The sequence below is a fragment of the Dipodomys spectabilis genome, unplaced genomic scaffold, assembly GCF_019054845.1.
Source record: "Dipodomys spectabilis isolate Male_0828 unplaced genomic scaffold, ASM1905484v1 ptg000019l, whole genome shotgun sequence".
In the NCBI taxonomy this organism is placed as follows: Eukaryota; Metazoa; Chordata; class Mammalia; order Rodentia; family Heteromyidae; genus Dipodomys; species Dipodomys spectabilis.
In genome coordinates, this window is record NW_024870696.1 from 10,151,636 (window position 1) to 10,173,529 (window position 21,894).

The window sequence follows — 21,894 nt, forward strand, 5'->3', positions numbered from 1 at the left end:
TGTGTCCTTTAGGGGAGTTTTGTCCTGGGAACCTAGTTTTGTTTAGTTAAAGACTAATGGAGGAATACCATATTCTTATATGTGTATAATAAATTCATACTGACTTCCTAAATAGAGAAATTCAAGCAATAAAAGAAAGTTAACCTTTCCTTTCCCAAATCTGCTTCTTATGACAACCAATTCCAAGTCCTATACCCATTTAGGCAAGGTGGGAAGAGGTGTTGGAATTGTAAATTAATTCTCTTCACCAATTCAGAGGTGAGGAATCTAAACAAACTAATATCCCCAATTGAAGAGTCACATGGGGTTATCAACCTGCTTGGCCAATTTTTTCATTCATAAGCATATATGTGGGTTGAACATAAGTTCATCTTCACCACTCAGTTCTATAGGGAAAATGTTTACAAAGGTAGCTGGGACAGTCTGAGGAGATGAAGATCTTTCAGGTTCCAAGGTAACCAGTAGTTACCCAACTAGAGCCCCAGTGGGATAAGGCTATCTGAGTCATATTAGAGAGCTCAAAGATTCAGTTACAAAGGGAACCAAAAAGATGTTCCACTATACCCCCAATTATCTAAAGCTGTTGAAGCCTTACAAGGGAAAGCATGAGCCCAACCCAAAAAAAGAAAAGTATCTAAGGTCCTCTAAAGAGGGCATGTTAAAATTCTACTTTGTAACTAACAGTTGTCCTAATATAGGAAGCAAGTTAAAAACTAGAAAGTTGGAAGAATAGAAACCTGGAGAAGTATTATGGGAAGTTTAAATGGTTTCTGTAAAAATCAATGATAAACAAAAGGTTAAAATGATGTTGATTAGACTATCCAATATTAAGAATGAAACATTATTCAAAAAACTTATTATTGGGGCTGGGAAGGTGGCTCAGTGGTAGAGCACTTGACTTGCATGCGTGAAGCCCTGGGTTCAATTCCTCAGCACCACATAAGCAAAAAGAAAAAAGCTGGAAGTGGCACTGTGGCTCAAGTGGTAGAGCGTTAGCCTTGAGCTGAAGAGCTGAGGGACAGCGCCCAGGCCCAGAGTTCAGGCCCATGACTGGACCCCCCCCCCCCAAAAAAAATTCTTACTATCTTCAATTTCAAGGTATGGACTAATTCTCAACTTGCTTTTAAAATGCGAGAAATTGGGCCTCAAGCTCCGGAACCAATTACTTGGGGTGATGTAGGAATAAAAATTTGAGACTGGATATGGAGAGACCAAATGCTTGGGGGAATGGATTAAGAGAAAATCCCCACACTACATCAAAGAAATGTGGTGTGGCAGTGAGTCCAGAGTCTCAAGTGGTCCCATTCCTGTTGGAATTAATCTCAGATCCCAAGGGCATGGAGTGCAGAATTTATCAGGGAGACAGCCTGGGAATCCACCTTGCAAGACCCTTTCATTGCTTTTCCTGACAGTTCAGGGTCAAAACAAGCAACTTCCATGCATAACATTATATAGCTTTCTTCTCCAGAGGCTGATGCCTCTCCAGGTCCAGGGAACAGTTAGTATTTCTGGTAATCTTGTCTGGATGCAGTGAAGGCTGATGCTTTTGAGGAAAAACAAGTCAGCACTCTCCATAGCCAAGGAGGTTATCTGGTGGTATTGAGGAGGCAACTGTTGGGACCTTACCATTCATCTGGAAGGGAATTGGCTCTTTGGTTCAATGGGCCAGCCAGTTCAATCTGGCACTTTGATAAGACCAGTCTATAAAAAAATCTTAAAAGACCTTATAATTTAAGAATAATTTGATCCTCATTTATGTAATTGGATTCTCTATAGGAATTTCTAATGAGTATACCAAGTTTTAAGTGCATTCTATTCTGGTAATCCATTGAGAGAATTTCATCCCCCTACTAAGGATTTACAAGGATTGACCACTCTGGCAGTCTCGACAGACTAGTACAAATTGGAAAGGAATTATGGTGTCTATAATTGACCTGTTTTATAATTGTTTTGGGAGTAATGACTATAGGTCTTAAATGGGAGTTCTTTTGTTTAAAATTTTATTTTCTGGAAAGATGCTGTACAGAGAGGTTACAGTTACATCAGTAAGGTAATGAGCACATTTCTTGTTGAGCATTGTTACCCCTTCTTTGTTTTTCTCCTACTATCCCTTCCCTCCCCTCCTCCCTCACTTCTCTCCCCAATCCAATGTTGTAGAATTCATTTCCAACTTAGTGTCTTGTGAATATCAGTGTTGCAATGGGTCATCCTGTGTCCATGTTTCAGCATTTTGTTAGTCCACTTCCCCTTCAAATTAGATAAATGTAAATACAAGATGCAAGGTACCAAGTTCTTAAGAGGCATAATCAAACTACCCTTACAGAAAAAAAAATCATGTTGCTTATCACGGGATTCTTTGTGACCTTTACTGTTATTATTATTTTTTAATCCGGCAAGCTCCTTAAAAATATGAGGAGATTGTAGGAGTCAGAAATTCTTTTCTATCAAAGTGGCTAGTTAACATGAACACCACCATTTTAAGAACAGCTACCAATTTCCATATACTTTTTTTTTATAGGATAAGCTGCATTTTCTATTAAGAATAGTTCGCTAGAATTGAAATGCTTCTCATGGATGATCCCGTGCTGTGTAAATTATTTCTCTGACAGCTTCTTCCTTTGGCCACATAGCTTATTCCCAAACAAATTTACACTTGGACATCATAAATTTAACAGGACACTAAACATGCATAGTGAGAACAAAGGAGAATATTCTTAGGGAGGTTCACAAGAGTTCAATGGCTATGTACATATCATAATATAACATGATACCTACCAAAATAAACTTCAAGAAGTAGAATCAAGAGGGGTTTTTTGTTCTTATTTTACTTTTGCGTATTTTTTTTCTGTTTTTTTTTCCCCCTTTTGTCACTGTTTTTTTTTTCATTTCCTTACCTTTCATCTTGTATGTAAGTTTCTCTGATTTGGGGAGGGGAAGCAGAAGCACGGAAATGGATGAACTAATTCAATGATACCTAGACACCATGTTGGAAATGAGCTACATAAATTGGGGGTGAGGGGAGTTGGTAGGGAAAAATGTGTGAGACCATGAACGAGGGTGTGACATTTCAAAAAGAAATGTATTCAATACCTGACTTATGTAATTGTAACCTCTCTGTACATCACCTTTACAATAAAAATAAAATAAAGAATAAAACTGCAATATGATCTTAACTATATATTTCTGAAATTAAAAATAATTACAAGATGACTTGCATTTTCCAAGCATTATTTTATTTCATTTATTATCTTCAAATTGTTTTACAAAGAGGTTTCAAATTAGCATGTCCATTTAGGCAGACAATACATTTTGCTAAGTGTCACCCCTCCAGCATTCTTCCTTTCCCTCCAATCTATTACATTCTGTTGTCCCATCAATTATGCTAATACTAATCACACCTAAGGACATGGAGTATCATTCCTATATTCACCCATCATTTCTTTCTCCAATCATCTGTCTCACATTCCCCTTAACATCCCCATTTCAAGCTGTTTTAGTTATAAAAAAGACTTTATGTTATTATTTAAAGTCTTCTGGGAATTATTCTTAATTGATTCTGAGTATATTTGCACATGTATTTTGGTGCATGTGTTCATGCATTTTCACTGTATCTCCCTGTTTAACTTTTCTCATTGTGATGACTTACGTCCATAGAATGTACTGAAGTATGACATCCCTTTCAGGGCAGAGCAGGGAGGTTTCTACTGCTACTGATGTTCTTTCCTCTCAGTGAGAATCTCCCACTTGATACCCACCTTGGAGTTATAGTAGGCCTTTTCCTTCTCATCTCTTAAAGACTAATACCATACATTATCAGGCATCATATCACAGGGCATGGACTCTTGTGTTCTGGTTGCCCCTCTGTTCTCTTTTTATATTCACTTAATTTACAAAGTATTAATTTCTTTTTAAAATTATATTTTATTATATCTAAGCTTTACAAAGAATTACCACTTATCCAGTTTATAAGTAGAACACATCTTTTGATGACCCCATTCATTATTCTACTCATCCTTCCCTAATCAACCCTTCCCTTCAATTTTATTAGTATCATATGATATATATTGGATATTGTGATTGCATTCTCCCACCATCCGCTCTTAATTTGTCTACCCACTCCCTTTGACTTACCATCAATACATTTAAGTGCTAATTTCTTTCTATTCAGTTGGACTGTGAGTTTTTCTAATGAATTTCACAATTTGAATACTCTCATGAAAATACTATAATTATCATGTTATAGTCTATATATATTAAAATGCAAATAATTCTAACTATAGCAAGGAAAAACAGGAAAGTAAGCAAAATGTTGTAAACAATGTGAAATGTTCTCTAAGTTTGAGAGAAAGGAGAAGACATACTCATGTCCTCTGAATAACGACTATGTTGTATAGATGCTCATAAAAATTTTCTGGTTAGGCTGGTTGCTAGTGGCTCATGGTTGTAATCCAAGCTACTCTGGAGGCTGAGATCTGTGGATCTTGGTTCAAAGCCAGCCTGGGCAGGAAAACCCTTGAGACTCTTATGTCCAATTAACCACCTGAAAATCCGAAGTGTCTCTGTGGCTCAAGTGTTAGAGTGCTCGCTTGAGCTGAAGACCTCAGGGACAGTGCTCAGGCCCACAGTTCAAGCCTCATGACCAAGTTTTTGCTTAGAACATTCTGAATGTTAGTGAAAAAGGAGAAGAAGATTATATGTAGTTGGCACTTGATGAAAACTAGAGTTTTTTTTGAAGAAGTGAACAAAACCTAGCAAATGATTATAAATTATTTTGATTGTGCATTTATTTGTAAGAAAATTTCAAGAAAGATGTTTTGTAAATTTAAACAGAATGTCTGTTTATAGTTTCAGACGTCTTATGATTGAGATGGAAAAGAATAGACATGCCAAGCGGATGAAAAACATGTGTCTAGTAATAGGGGCATATTTAAGGAATGTATAAAAGCCCTGTGATATAGCATAAGATACTATGCTTATGACACCTGATTTTGTAAGATACTTATTTTGTGAGATACTTGTGGATGGGTATCTCACAGTAAATTAAAAATCTGTGAAAAACAAACTTCAAGGTTTTTTTTTTTCACATTCATCCATGACATAGAAAATGAAGATTCAGTTTTCAACATATTTTTTATTGAGTTATCACACATCATGAAGAACTATCAGTATGATTAATGTGTTAAAATCATTTGATGTTTTATATCCAACTTTCTGTTTTATGTACTTCTAGAAAAAAATAAATGAGCAGCTTATGGAAAGATACAATCAAACTTTTACATATTTCATCTTAATGAGATTATTTCCTCAATCAAGAATTGGCTTTTTCCTACTGACACTTATTGTTACCTGATTATTCAGTGTTTTCTCAAAATGGAAAAATATCAGAATCCTAGAGCTGTGCTGAAGACAAATTCATATTAACAGCTGAAATTTCTATAGTTACTAGCATTGTCATCTCAGTTGTTATACACTGTGATTGCTAGTTTAAAACACACAATCCTGAAACATAAAATGTTTCATTAACGTTGGCCATTTAAGAACAGAAGTGTGGGGAAGGGTGATAAGTATAACAAAATGGGATGGGGATTTGGAAAAAATATCTTGATAATGGGGTAAATGTATTGCTAGCTATCATGAATAAGAGATGTAAAGCAGAATTTTCCAGAGACAGAAAATGCCCTGAGCCATGCCTCTACTGTAGGATGTAATAGCTAGAGGCTCCAGAAATGTAAAATAACCTCAAAACTAATTTAATTCATCGGGTGGTATAGTGCACACATGGTAAAATGATTTTTGTTTGGTTTTATAGTTGGAAAAGTTTATGAATTGAACACCACAAGTTGTGGCACAATGTGATTGAATCTTTATAGCAGTCAAGTTTTGTTAGTTACCTCATGTCTATGAGCAGAGAAGTTCACCACATATGAAATTCTATTTCTATTATCAACTGTCTGAAATTCTCCTAATGTGTTTTATATAATGCATGGTGCAAATACTTGGTGACATCACTGCTTTCCTTTAGGAAATAACCCTTGTAAAATGAAAATGCCACATATAAATTAACAATTTTATTAATGTGACACCAATATAGATGATTCTTTTCTACTAAAGAAATTCTTTTAATGTTAATATGCTTTCAATACTAGCTACCCAGGAAGCTGAGATCTGGAGGATCCAGGTTCAAAGTCAACTTGAACAGAAACGGCTGATATTTTTATTTCCCATCTCCAATTATTTAGCAAAAAGCTGCTCTGGGCTCTGGGCTCAATTAGTAGAGTGCCAGAGTTAAGCAAAAGAGATAGAACATTTACCCTGAATTCAAACCCTAACATTAGCCCAAACATACACACATTTATAAGTTTTTAGGATAAAGGTTTAAATGGCTTCATGACAGGATGGACTATAGATATAATTAAAATGAAAATACATGAGTTAAACAGAATAGAAAACAAAGAGGAGTCCAGAGAATATGGTGGAGGAGAAGCTGGAGGCTAAACAAGCTCTTGCATAGAAAGCAGTTTTAGTGTTCCAGTAAACAGTCCTAGACTAAGGAGTCACACCAACTCTGCCATCACAGTACAGAGGGTTTGGCTAGAAAGGAAAAATCCAGGAAGCTAGGTCAAGGAGACAGATCTGAGCACTTGCCTTTGTGCATTCCAGTGGCAGCAGCAGTTGCTACTTCAGCCACCATATCAACACAGAGAGCTCAGGACAAAAGTGCCAGATGCAGTATGTGAGCAAATTCTACTCACCACCAGCAAGAACTGACAAGGAGCAGAGATCTTCATCCTACTCATTGCAGACCTGAGATGGCCCAGAAACCAAGAGCCTTGCATGAGTACCCTCAAGACATCCTTATTCCTTCTCATGGAGCAGCAGTGGGAAGCTAGTCTCTCCCCCAACACTGGAGAACTCCATCTTTAATACTGACAAAGGCCCAGTCCAGCAGCTAGCTCCAACTCAGGCCTTGGAAAAAACAATAGGAGCCATTCCACAGTTCACAGGAACTGGACCTGGCCTGGCTGGCTCAGCCCCACCCAGAGGAAAGTCACCCCATCCAGGCAGAGATAGCTCCGCCCACAGAGGAGTAATTTTCTTGCCAGAGGCTGCACCTCCCCACTACAGCCTAGGCAGCACACCCAGCAGCAGGAGAGGTAAAAGATAAACAAGTAAACTCAGTAAACATAAATCCGGAGAATGGCTCCAGGCTGGGCTCTGTGAGAGTCTCAGGAGCTAGCCCCTCAGGGAAATGCTGCTGATTGCTGATAGGCCTCAACCCTATCCAGAACCTAGCCTCCTCACAGCAACTCCAAGTTAAAGGAAACTGCCATCTCCCTCTTTTGTGATACTCAAAGCAGATCTCCCTCCCATTGAACTAGCCTGGGAGGAGGATTACAAAGTCCTGGGAAAGGGAGATCATTTTTCTTCATGCTCAAACAAACTGACTTAAGAAACCAATAAAGCCACAAGAAAACCAAACACCACAAGCAAACCAGAGGCTGCACCAAGAAACTGGTTACTGACACAGGGGAGATACAAGATCTCCCCGCAAAACAATCAAATAACTCACTTTTCTACCTAATATTTTTATTTTTATTAAAAAATATTTTCTATATATTTCCTCCTTCATAATTTTTATTTTAGGTGTGTGTGTATGTATATGTGTTTGTTTGCTTTTGTGTGAGCTGGTTGCTCTGTTCATTCCCAGATATATAACCATCATGGATTATTAGATTTTATCTTTCATTGTGTACATAGCTAATTCAGAAATTGATTACTTAATTCACAACCTCTTAGGCTTAACTTCTTTAATAGTACTATTATTTCTTTTTATAATATACTTATATAATTTTTAAGTATTCTATTTTTTAATTTTTCCTTTTTTCCTTATTATCTCTCTCCTCTCATGGTATCCTTTTCTCCTATCAGTATTATTTCTTTATACTAAAATAATTTTTAAGTGTTTCATTTTTTTAAATTCAAATTTTTGTTTATTCATTTATTCTTGTTTCTTTATCTCTCTCCTTTCATTCTGTTCTATCCATTTCCTCTTGGAGATTAGAACTTAGATAAATTCACTCTTTCCTTTTACCTCTCCACATCCCTCTAATCCTATTTTTCCCCACAATTCTCCCTAAACCTATTAATTTGAGGTCTGAAAAATCCCTCTAGGATATTCTTAGCCCATTAATTCATAGTTGTTTGATGTTGAATAGATTGAATCTGTTGAAGTAGATTGTAGCTGCAGCCATTTTGACTGTGAAACTATAGGACTCTGGTTTATACTTGCCTTAAAATAGTGTTCTAGCATGAAATTGATTTTACTTTCATACCAATGGGCAGAAAAAGCCAGAGAAACACAAGAGAAATGGCAAGTCCAGGTATCTCAACTCCCACTCATGATAATCAGGTGAAAGAACAATTAATGAATGATCCAGAGGAGAGTTCCCAAAAAGCTCTACAAATATTACTGGTAAACATGGTGAATGAAAAAATTGAAAACCTACAAAGGACTCAATGTGACCATGATAGGGAGAGAGATGAGGCAAATCAAAGATTAATACAGGAACTTTGCAAGCATGATGAGGCTAACTATAAATTAATACATGGATCTCATGAGTAAGAAGAAGCTATTCAAAGATTAATACAGGAATTGCATATGCAGGCTGAGAACAAAGAGAAATATAGGAATCGTATGAGCATGAGCAAGCTAATCAAAGAATTATATAGGAATTGGGTGAGCAGGACAAGAATAGACAAAGATCAAAAGAGGCATTCATGCAATCCATAACCAGACAGCTGAAGAGATCCAGGGAGACCACAAAGGGAATGCTGAATGGAGCACATCAGAAGGAAAGGGACTCCAATGAAACCCTAATCAATCAACTAAAGGATTTGAGAATAAACAAAAAGAATAACAACAAAAAAACACTGAACACCAAATTAAGGCAGGAAAGAAGTACATACAAGATCTAAAACAAAGCTCCAACAAAGAATTTGAAGCCATCAAAGCCAACCAATTAGAAGAAAAGGAAACAAAAAACAAAGGAGAAAGTCTTGACAGTAGGTTAGACAATGTAGATTGAATCTCCGGGATTGAAGACAGCCAAGATATTATAGAGAAAGAACATACAACTCCAAGACAAATTCAAGAAATATGATAGATATAGTCAACATTTAGAAGAAGCCATCAGAAGGCCTAATCTGAGGATAATGGGTCTAGAGCAGCACCTAGAGACAGAAGTTAATGGTCAGGGAAATTTATTTAACAGGATCCTAACAGAGAACTTCCAAAACACGTAAAAATATTGGTCTATTCAGATACAAGAAGCTTTTAGAACCCCAAATAGAACAGACCAAAACAGGACATCACATTGTAACCCACACAGGATCAATTCAGACCAAGGAAAGGATTCTTAAAGCTGTCAAAGAGAAAAGATCAATCACTTATAAAGGGAAACCAATTAGAATAACCTCAGATTTCTCAGCAGAGACAAATAAAGCAAGAAAAGCTTGGAATGATGTATGCCCTTCCCTAAAAACAAACAACTATCAACCAATAATACTGTACCCAGCTAAACTCTCCTTCATAATGGAAGGTCAAATAAAAACCTTCTATAGCAAAGAAAGACTGAAACAATATATCTCCACCAAACCAGCCCTACAAAAGATACTTAAAGATGTCCTACACATAGAAAACCAACATGACCACAATAAAGGCCAAGAAACCATACCCAAACTGAGAATCCAAGAACCATAGGAAGAACCCAGTTGTCACAACTCCCAAAAAGGTGAATAACAGGGCAGGAACTACCAAACACTTCTCAGTCCTATCTCTTAATATCAATGGACTTAACTCTCCAATTAAACGACATAGACTTTCTGGTTGGATTAAAAAGCAAGATCTTTCTATCTGCTGCCTTCAAGAGTCACACCTTGCCCATAAAAACAAACATATTTTGAAAGTGAAAGGCTGGAATAAAATCTACCAAGCAACGGTCCCCATAAACAGGAGGGAGTTGCAATCCTAATATCAGATAAAATAGACTTCAAATTAAAATTAGTGAAAAGAGATAAAGAAGGTTCCTACATACTAATTAAGGGATCTCTCCTTCAGGAGGATATTACAATTCTAAATATCAACTCACCAAACAAAGGAGCAGACAAATTTATCCAAGAAACACTATTTTCACTCAAATCTTACATAGATTCAAGGGCATCAATTGGAGAGTTTAACACACCACTAACCCCACTAGATAGATTAACCCAGCAAAAACTGAACAAGATACTGCAGAGCTAAGCAACTACATAGATCAACTAGATTTAACAGACATCTACTGAATATTTTACTCAGCAGCAGCAGAATACACGTTCTTCTCAGCAGCACATAGAACATTTTCCAAATAGACCACATTTTAGGTCACAAAGCAAACTTGTCCAATTCAAAAACATCGAAGTTATGCCCAGCATTCTCTCAGACCACAAGGGATTAAAATTAGAACTCAACACCAAATCCATCAAAGAAAGTATGGTCACACATGGATGCTGAACAACACACTATTGAATCACCAGCAGATCATCGAAGAGATTAGAAAGGAAATTCAAATTCAACAAAAATGAATACACAAATTACTAGCTCCTCTGATACACAACAAAGGCAATTCTTAGAGGCAAGTTTACAGCTTGCAGTTCCTATATCAACCAATTGGAGAGATCTGAAACCAACAATTTAATAAGACATCTGAACCTCCTTAAAAAATAGCAAGATAAACCTCAATCCAGTAGATGGAAGGAAATAATTAAAATTAAATCAGAATTAAACAAATTAGAATCCAAAAAAATAGAAAGAATTAAAAAAAAAAAAAGAGTTGGTTCTTCGAACAAATTAACAAAATTGGCACACCCTTGGCAAATCTTATCAGAAAAAGTAGAGAACACATCCAAATAAACAAACTTAGAGATGAGAATGGAAACATCACCACAGAAACAACCAAGATGAAGAACATTATAAGGGAATACGTCTCAAACCTTTATGCTAATAAGTTTGACAATCTGGAAGAAATGGATGATTTCCTAGCAAATATTGACATGCTGAAACTAAACCAGAATGAGTTAAACCAACCTAACAGACCCATATCAAGCTTCAAAACAGAAACAGCAATAAGAGACCTTCCATCTAAGAAAAGCCTAGGACCAGATGGATTTACAGCAGAATTCTACAAGGCCTTCAAAGCAGAACTCACACCAATACTCCACCAACTCTTCAAGGAAATTGAAAGAGAAAGTTCAATACCAAACTCTTTCTATGAAGCCCTGGTAACCCTCATTCCAAAACCAGACAGGGACTCATCAAAGAAAGAGAACTATAGACCTATTTCTTTGATGAACATCAATGAAAAACTTCTCAACAAAATTTTTGGCCAATCAACTTCAACAATTCATCAAAGAAATCATACACTACAATCAAACAGGATTCATTTCAGAGATGCAAAGCTGGTTCAATATACACAAATCAATTGGTATAATTCATCACATCAACAAGAGCAAGGATAAGACCCATATGGCTATCTCAATAGATGCAGAAAAAACATTTAACAAGATCCAACACCCCTTTATGATGAAGGCTCTGGAAGAATTAGGAATCCATACAACATTCCTCAATACAATAAAGGTTGTATATGACAAACCTACAGCCAGCATTATGCTTAATGGTGAAAAACTAAAGCCATTTCCTCTAAACTCAGGAATGAGACAAGGATGTCCACTATGCCTAGATACAGCAATAAGACAATATATAAGCATAGGAGGAGGCTACAATGCTTGATAAGAAATGTACTCATTATCTTGCCCATGTAATTGTAATCCCTCTGTACAGGTTTGTCACTATATATATATATATATATATATATATATATATATATATATATGCATAAAGGGGATCCAAAGGGGAAAGCTGAAGCAAAACTCTCCCTCTTTGCAGATGACATGATCTTTAGAGAATCCCACTGTCTCCACTCCCAAATTACTCGAGCTGATTTGAAACTTTGACAAAGTAGCAGGGTATAAAATTAAACCTCAAAAATCAGTGGCTTTTCGTATGCCAACACTGAGAAGAACGAGGCTGAAATCAGGAAAGCAACTCCCTTTGTAATAGTCCAACAATTAATCAAATAACTAGGAATTAACTTAACTAAAGAATTGAAGGACCTCGATGATGAAACTTTTAAATACCTGAAAAAGGAAATCAAAACAGGACTTAGGAAGTGGAAAAAATCTCCCATGCTCCTGGATTGGAAGGATCATCATCATGAAAATGACAATACTTCTGAAGGCTATCTACAAATTCAATGTGATACTTATCAATATTCCAACCTCATTCTTCGATGAAATAGAAGAAGCAATCCAAAAATTGATATTGAAAAAAAAAAGACCCTGAATAGCTAAAACAATCCTTAACAGAAAGAATAGTGCTGGAGGAATATCAATACCAAATTTCAAACTCTACTACAAAACCATAGTAATCAAAACAGCTTGGTACTGACACAAGAACAGACCTGACAACCAATGGAATAGAATTGAAAACCCAGAAATGAACCTACAGACCTGTAGCCATTTAACCTTTGATAGGTGACCTAAAAAAATGGAATGGAATGAAAACAGCCTCTTCAGTAAATAGTGCTGGCAAATTATTTATCATCTGTAGAAAAGTAAAGTTAGATCCTTATATATCACCCTGCACTGAAGATCACCTCCAAATGGATCAAAGACCTCAAAGTCAAAGCAGACACCCTCAAAACATTACAGAAAGGAATAGGAGAAACCCTAGGTCTCCTAGGAACAGGCCAAAATGTTCTCAATAGAGACCCAGAATCACAACAAATCAAAGAGAGGTTGGACAAATAGGATTGCATGAAGCTTCAGAGCTCCTGCATGGCAAAAGATATAGCTAGCAAGATCAATAGAAAGCTCATGGATTGGCAGAAATCTTCACTAGCCATACAATAGATAAGGGTCTCATGTCTAAAATATTATTGGAACTCAAAAAATTAAATCCTCCAACAACAAATTCTCAAAGAAACAACTGCCTGATAAACAAGCTGGCTAAAGAGTTAAAGAGAAACTTCTCTGAAGAGGAAAGTTGATGTTAAGCAAAATGAATCCCAAGTTAAGAACTCAATTGTTCTTTCTTGCTTGCTTGCTATTGTGTCTAACATATTTATAAGATATTTCTTTGTTGCTTTGTATGTCCCTTTCCCACAGTATAACCCCTGTTTTCACTATATTTGATGTTGGTATAATTTGTGGATGGGAAGGGAAAAAACAAATTGTTTAAATAGGGATACAGGTGGACCCATTGCACCAATGAGATGTACAATATGTAATGTCGAAAATGAACTTTACAACTTTGGTGCGTGGGGAGGGGTAAGGGCGGGGTGAGTTGGGAAGGAATGGGAAGGGAAAACAAAGGAGGAGGCTACAATGCTTGATAAGAAATGTACTCATTATCTTGCCCATGTAATTGTAACCCCTCTGTACGGTATTTTCACAATTAAAAAAATAAAAAGAATGGCCAATAGACATATGAAGAAATGCTCAACCTCTCTAGCCACAAAAGAAATGCAAATCAAAACAACAATGAGATTCCAACTTACCCCAGTTAGAATGGCTATAATCAAGAGATCTATTAACAACAGATGCTGGAGGGGATGTGGACAGAAGGGAACCCGACTGCATTGTTGGTGGGAGTTTAAATTTGTTCAACCACTTTGGAAAGTAGTTGGTACCTCAAAAGACTCCACATAGAGCTCTACTATGAATTCACTTTTGAGCATTTACCCAAATGATCACAAACAAGACCATACTACAGCTACCAGCACAACTATGTTTATTGCAGCATTATTTATCATAGCTGAGATATGGAACCAACCCAGATGCCCCTCAGTAGATGAAACACAAAGAAAATGTGATATATATATAGATATAGATATATAGATATAGATATTTAGATATAGATATATATATGAATTCTATGCCTCCATCAGAAAGAATGACATTGCCCCATTTGTTAGGAAATGGAAAAACTTGGAAAAAAATATATTAAGTGAAGTAAACCAGGCCCAAAGGAACATAGGTCCTATGGTTTCCCTTATTTGAAATGACTAGTATATGTCTGGGACAAGCAGAAAAGGTGTAAAGCTATGTACATATGACCAGATAAGATGATGTTAAGGAAAATGAACCCCAAGATAGTGGCACAAGTGGTTTTTTTTCTTTCTTGCTATTGTTTCTAATGTACCATGTGATTTTGTTTGTTTGTTTGTATCTTCCTCTCCCATGGTATAACCTCTGTTTTCAGTGTATTTGATGTTGGTGCCCTGCATCTTGTTTATACAATTCTTGGGGAGGGGAAGGGAAAAAACAAGATGCTTAAATAGGGATACAGGTGGACTCATTGTATCCCTGAGATGTACAAGACACTATGTGAACAACAAAATCTACAATTTAGGTAGCGAGAGGGGGGAGGAGAAAGGGGAGGAGTGTAGTTTAGGAGGTGGAAGGGAAGGGAGGGTAGGAGATAAACAAAGGAGGAGGCAACAATGCTTGATAGGAAATGTACTCATTACCTTGCTCATGTAACTGTAACTGGTCTGTACAGTATTTTTACAATAAAATGCATTTTAAAAAAAGAATAGAAAATAAACTATCAAAATCATTATCACTAAATCACAAGGTACCAGGTAAATTTGAACACACACTCAAGTGTTACACAGAATGATTGTGTTTGTGATGCATTATCTCATGTTTTAGTGTCTGCCTACATAGTATAATGACTGAATCAGTATAACTATTATATTCATCATCTTCAAACATTAATGAGCACATTAAAAATCTGCTCCTATTTTGGGATGCATTATGTCTTTTTGTTAACTCTATTCAATCTACTCTACCATGCAATACAAGAAACTATTCTAACTGCATCCACTGATACACTTCTATCTTTACCATCCTTATGGCCTTCTCTAGATCGACACCATATTCCCAAATTCTATCAGATTATTGATTCCACATGTCAATGAGATCTTGCAGTGTTTGTCAGACTGACGTCATTTAACATACTACAATTAATATAAAACTAACATTGAATAAGCCTTGCCCTTTCTTTTACAGTTATAAAAGCATTTGATAATGTTTTATAATAGAATCCGTTCCAAATGTGGTGAAGAGGTTTCTTAATATATATTTTGTATTAACTATCCAATTATTGATCAAACTATTATCTGTTACCTATCTATTATTCACAATGTACATAATATATTCACAAATGATTTTATGTGAAATATAAAACATTTTAGTTTCTAGCACAAAAGACATTTGCATATTGGATACCTGAAAAATGTTCAGCCTTAGTTTGATGTCCTTCAAATATGCAATGCACCCAAAGCTTTTAAAACATAGAATGTAATTACAGTAAATAAGCTCAGGAATAATTTCATGTGAATTATGAAAACAAGATGTCAATTTTCTCATGAATATCTATAGTTGACAGTAGTATGCATGTGCATGGCATATTTATTTTATATTACATTGTAATGAGGCTGTAACAAATAATTCATATCAATGTTTCTTAAGTTACTGAGTATAATGTGATTTATAATGAAGTAAATACCTTAGGAATTATAGCAGTGCATAGCAAATTATTGTATTATTTAATAAAAATATGTCACTATGTGGTTCAGAGCATACCTGAAGGAAATAAAAAGGAAATAAAAATGGAGTGCAGAGAAATAACAATCTTTTTTTTCTATGAATTGATGATCTCCCAGACTCACATTGTTTTATTTTATGACAAGGTTTTGCTGTATAACTCAGACTGGGCCTGGTCTCCCAATCCTTTGACGTCAGCTTCCCTAGTTCTGGAGTTACATGTACTTATCACCCTGTGCAGCCTCCCTAGCACTCTTGTCATGGCCCCCAGGACTTCTTTGTTCCTTAGGCTGTAGATTATGGGGTTGAGCATTGGGGTGAGTATGGTGTAGAATACAGCTAGAATCTTATCTCCTTCGGGAGAGCGGAGATTCTTGGGCCGAAGATAAGTGTAGACAAAGGGCACATAGAAAAATGTCACCACTGTTAAGTGTGTTGAACATGTGGTGAAGGCCTTTTTCCTTCCCTCCTTTGACCTCATAAAGAAGACAGCAAAAATGACCCGGCCATAGGAAGCAGATATACCAAGGAAAGGAAAGAGGAGAAATAGGATTGTGCTCACAAAAAACATGTACTCATAGATAGAAGTGTCCACACAAGCCAGTGGCAAAATGGCTGAGATGTCACACAGGAAATGATTAATAACTCTAGACCTGCAGTAAGGAATGTGAAGGACATAGATTATGTGTGCCAAGGAGTTAAGGAAACCCAACATCCAAGATCCGATGATCATCTTTACACAGATCCCTTTACTCATGCGGATGGGATAGTGGAGGGGGTGGCAGATGGCCACAAAACGGTCATATGCCATGGAGGATAGGAACAGGCCTTCAGAACCTGCCAACATGGAGAAGAAGAACATTTGAGCTCCACAGCCCAAGAAGGAGATGCTTTTCTGTCCTAAGAGGAAGTTGAATGCCATCTTGGGCACAGTGGTGGAGATGTACATCAGGTCTGTGAGAGAAAGCTGGCTGAGGAGAAAGTACATGGGGGTGTGGAGTCGGCAATCCATGTATATGAGAGAGATCATCGTTGAATTCCCAATCAAAGTAAGAGAGAACATGAAGATGAAAAGAAGCAGGAGAAGTAGACCAGTTTGATTAGGAGGCAACAAGCCCAATAAAATGAAGTCATTGGAAGTTTGATTCCATCTCTCCATGAAAATGTATTTCTTTATCTATGAAAGAAACATAAAAATATCTAAAAGTAGGTTACTGAACCAAAAAGTAATTGGTATTGTAATGGTTACTTGACAAAAACCTTTATTCCTCCTAAATTGTAACTGTTCTAGATTTTTTTTCTGAATGTAATGTTCCCTTTCATCTTTTTCTTGGTACCATCTCAGCAAGAAGGAAATGTGTTCTTTTTCTTTATGTCATGGGTAGCAATCATAAATACTTTAGATAAGGCATTAAGGCATTCCAACTCAGACATAGCTCCTGGCCAAACATACTAATTAGCATTAATAAAAAGTAAAATAATCTATGGAAAGCCAGGTCTCTTTATGCACTATGTCAGAGAAGTACTTGGTCAAGAAAATGGCTGGTGTACAATACTATTGAACATAGGACCACAGGAATCCTTTGCTATTGTAACCTTTGAGAAATAAACTCTTCATCTGACAAAATAGTTAATACAAGTATAAATAAATGCTCATCGTTTTTAGAATGTATTAATTCTTTCTAAATATTTCCCTTATTTTTGTTCTACAAAAGTACTACTAGATCCTTTTAGCCTTTGGTCCTTTAGGTAGACAAGAACTTGCAGTGTTAAATACAAAGTATGTACCTGACATATATAATAGAACAACAAAGACAAATGCATCAATTAATTTTCATGTTATATTTCTTCTAATATGAGGAAAATGGGTGAGGGTTAAAGGACTGGGACAAAGTTGGATCACAGACTGGTAAGCACTATGTGGAAATTCAGACTACATTTTAAAGCAACAAAGCATGAGGGAAAGTCCCCTCATAACTTTTTCAGCTCATGAAGACAGTGGCAATGTGAAGTGTATGAATGCTCAGGTATTGTGAACATTGTCAGAGGAAGAAATAAGGATTTGGATTTTTTTCTGTGGTAGATGAGAGAGCAGAAAGCAAGACTGGCTTCAGGTACATGTCCAGAGTTCATACAAATGACCTTGGTGAAAAGGAGCTGTGAATAGGAGTATACAGAGGATCCTAGTTAGTAACAATTAGAGCTGGGGACCACACTGGGTTTAAAAAGTCATGTGTATATGAAACACTGAGATCTGGGCACCTTAGGAGAGTTAATTTTCTGTTTTACAAGACTGAAATGCCTGATTACCTCCCTATTTCTGGGCACAGTGTCTATTGCATGGTGAGCTCGCAACCTATTTACAGAAGGAAATGAACCAAACATTAACCTTAGCAGCAATTGATAATTTATTAAAATATAATTTATTTAAAAAGTGGATTTACTGTGTATCCTGTGAGCATAGATCTTTGGCATAAATAACCTAGAAATAAGGATACAGGAGTATCTTTGCATATTTCATTCCTTTGTTTAGACTATGTTTAAATTAAGAGGAAAGAACAGAACAGTATTTTTCTATTTTTGTTCCTAAATGGAAAGTTCTCATGTTGGCCAGTCATGAAAAGGACTTTCAGGATCTCACACATCTGAAGCTTGAGAATTTTAGGCACAAAGACATTGCAATAAAAGCTGAGAGTTTATTTTCGTTCTTGTCTAGCAGCTTTTGATAAAATGGTAATGGATCTGGTTTAATGTATGTTATGCATGAAGCATCACCTTTTATTTACATTATTATTTTGAGATTATAATTCTAGAACTGTTCAGTGAAAGTGAATTATGGGAGTAGGAACCACGAATTCAGAGATAAATATTGTGTTAGTACATAGCTTGATTCTTTCTTTCCTTTTGATTTATTTTTGGAGCGGAAGGGCCAGTCCTGGGTCTTGAGCTCAGGGCCTGGGCACTATACATGAGCTTTTTGACTCTAGGCTAGAACTCTACCATTTTGCCCACAGTTTCATTCTAGCTTTTTGGTGGTTAAATGGAGATAAGCGTCTCATAGACCTTCCTACTCAGTATTCTTTGAATTGCTATCCTCAGATCTCAGTCTCCTATGTAGCTAGCAATACAGGCATAGGCTCCTGGCACCCAGATTCTTTCTTTATTCCCTTAATTGTTTTAACTTCACATCCCCTCACTGAGCCGCAAAATATGGTCAAAAATCACTATTCTATACTCTGGTGTTGCCCATATAATTCTTGTGCCTAAGAAGTGGATAACAGTCAGCTAAAAAAGTATCCTTATTCTGAAAATAATGTGAAAATGAATTTTATTACAGGAGTACTTGAAAAGAAACAAACTATTTTATCTTAAGGAAATCTACCTGTTTAGCAGGGAACACTTCCTTTAAACCATCCCTGTATAAAAGGATTTTGAAGGATAACAAACAACTATGTCAATACTTCTCAGCCAAATTGATCATGTCAAGGTGGTATAGCAGCAGGAGTGTTTGAAGTAACCCTAGTGTTTTAGATAGACACTTATTTCAAAGACTTGAACAACTGCTTCCATTTTCACCATAAAAAAATCCCTACTAGCAAACAAGCTGGTTGTATGTCTCCCTGGAGACTTCCAGAATCTACCTACTAGAGGATCCTTTTAACTTCTTCTGCCTTGCCAAATAAATCCCTTCTAGTTTTCTTAACTTTGTGATTTATGTGGAAATTATTTTCTATTTTTCAAAAACAAACACCTGCCAGGATCCAGTGACTCACACCTGTAATCCTAGCTACTTGGGAGGCTGAGATCTGAGGATTGCAGTTCAAAGCCAGCCCAGGCACAAAAGTCCGTGAGACTTTTATCTCCAACAAAACACTCAGAAAAACTGGAAGTGAGGCTGTGGCTCAAGTGGTAGAGCATTAGCCTTGAGCTGAAGAGCTGAGGGACCATGCCCAGGCCCATGCCTAGGCCCCGAGTTCAAGCCCCATGACCATCAAAAAAAAAACAAAAACAAAAACAAACACCTGTATAAATCTGAATAGAATGCCCACAACTTTAGAGAGACCTCATCAGACTTTCACCAACCACCAGTGTCAATACTTATAACCTCAAAGTAGGTCCAAATGCAGTCTCTTATTTTTCTCAAAGCTTCACTGCTTACATAGGTGGAGGTGAAATAAATCCCTTATTTGGCAAAATCTAGTATATTTAAGCTTTGCAAGTGTATGATCCTAAAATTATTTAACAAAAGTATCAAGCAATGCATATTTAGATAAAACACAAAGAGAATTCAAGTCTAATTAGAAAAAATTTAGTTTGTCTCAGCTAAGTCAATTCAACAATGTCATAGGACAGCTGTAAAATGAAACTAGCAAATGAAAATATAGCTAGCATCTAGTCAGTCCTCCAGAAGTGTTAGTCTTTTTTGCCAGTCCATAGCTTAAACACTGACAGGTCTCCGGCACCAAGCAATTCAGTATCTTAGTTAAGATCACAGTCTTGAACAATGGCACATTGTAGGATTCTAATAGATTAAATCTCTTTTGTATATCAAAATGACTTTTAGCTTTTAAATTCCCTATAGAACTGTACCTTCTCTCTTGAGTTGAATAGATTTTACATGACAGCAAAATCACAACTTACAAAAATCTGCCTTTGGTAAAGATAACACAAACTAGTATGTCTTAATGGTTTCATTTATACTCACCTTGCCTTAACTTCTTTAGTTTGTAAGGAAATAGCTTTATAATGACACCAGTCCCAGCTGGTCCATTGTATTCTTCACAAGGTTACAACACAAAGTTCTGCTCACAACATCTGCTAGGGATGTAGCAAGATTATGTCATTGATCAACACAAACTGCATTGAATAAAAAATTCTCCCGCAACACTCTGCCAAAATCCCAGTAAAGACATACTTAAGAATAAGATAGGGCATAAATTGACTTCCTGCTTCCATCACTACTCATTTTCCCAATGCTGAAACCAGAAAGAGAAATAAAAAAACCTTTTACAATCCTCTGAAATATGTGCATATAAATTTCTTGTTAAAATGTCTTCCTCAGCTTTTTTTTGAACAAGGATAAAGGGAAAAGATATTTCACAAGAAGACCAAAGAGCAAGTTGTTGAATTTGTGTAGGCAAAACCTTATATCATCAAGCCAGGATATTCTGATGTTTCTATTTCTCCTCTAATTGATCCCCATGGACAATCTGCAGGGAGGACGCATTTCCTCAGTCAATTCAACTATGTTCCTGATTTGGATATCAACTCAGTTCTGAACACTTTGGTCCACTTCTTTAGAGAACATTTTTAATTGAACAGTCCTAAAGCAAAGAAGTGAACATTTAGCATTATTATGTCCTGGAGTGTTTGATCATGGGAAGAAATGAGGGTATATTATTTATTGAAATGGTACTGAATAAATATTAGTGACTCCTATTATGGAAATATGATATAATTACTATCATGGAAATAAAATTAAGCACAAACTTTGGTCAATGAGTTCCATTGTTGTCAAGTTAGTAGTAGATAATTCATAAATACATACAGATTGTTTATTGTTGATCTTTGGAGTTTATGGAAATTTTTCATATCTACTCTTGTGAAAATTGCCTAAGAAACTCCTTTCTAGGTCTCTTACCAGGCCTATGTTATTCACATGGTCCACTGGAACACATAGACGAAGATCCAAATTAGGATAGTGGGCCTTATGTATATGGTCATCTAATATATGATCTCTCAGTAGAATATCAAATTTATGAATGGGAAAATGGCTTCTTCCATGAGTATCTGTCTTGATACCACAGTGAAAAAACCTGGTAGAGGATATTGCATGGTACTAGCTTGGAAAGCACTAGGTAACCTGGTTTTCTAAACTTCAGTATATTAATTAAAATCATGATGATATGTGGAGCTGTTCTTTCAAGCTTAGTTAGAAAATGTAATCCTAAAAGTAGCTACGTTCACTGTTTCAAACTATGAGCATTTAATATGTTTTCTTCCATGTTTTATTACTGATTTGAGTGATGAATGCTAAAGTTCAAAAGAGAACTATATTCAAATCACACATATCCCAGATCTGAATCAAATTGATTAGTCTATCTTCAATCATTTGGTTCCTCTTGGGTTCATGAGGCAAGAGGTTGAAACAGGACAATTTTATTTGTAATTGTAGTTATTCAAAATTAC

General features: G+C 36.2%; 1 protein-coding gene across 1 annotated transcript; it reads right to left on the reverse strand.

Annotated features, from left to right (window-relative positions):
* Nucleotides 1-3,707: 3,707 nt before the first annotated feature.
* Nucleotides 3,708-16,864, reverse strand: LOC122103882 (olfactory receptor 2L13-like). Its single transcript, XM_042674569.1, has 3 exons — nt 15,957-16,864; nt 15,388-15,442; nt 3,708-3,797 (listed from the first exon to the last, which is right to left on the reverse strand). Exons 1-3 carry the CDS (start codon nt 16,862-16,864, stop codon nt 3,708-3,710), a joined length of 1,053 nt encoding a protein of 350 aa, XP_042530503.1.
* Between the last annotated feature and the right edge of the window lie 5,030 nt (nt 16,865-21,894).

Excerpts from the sequence above, each read along its gene's own strand:
- LOC122103882 (XM_042674569.1), bottom strand. The coding sequence starts at position 16,864 with ATGGAGAGATGGAATCAAACTTCCAATGACTTCATTTTATTGGGCTTG. Across the intron at positions 15,443-15,956 it reads CTGGGGGCCATGACAAGAGT|CTTTGGGTGCATTGCATATT; the intron begins GCTAGGGAGGCT and ends ATGTTTTAAAAG. Across the intron at positions 3,798-15,387 it reads TAAGGCTGAACATTTTTCAG|TCTTTAAGAGATGAGAAGGA; the intron begins GTATCCAATATG and ends GTATGGTATTAG.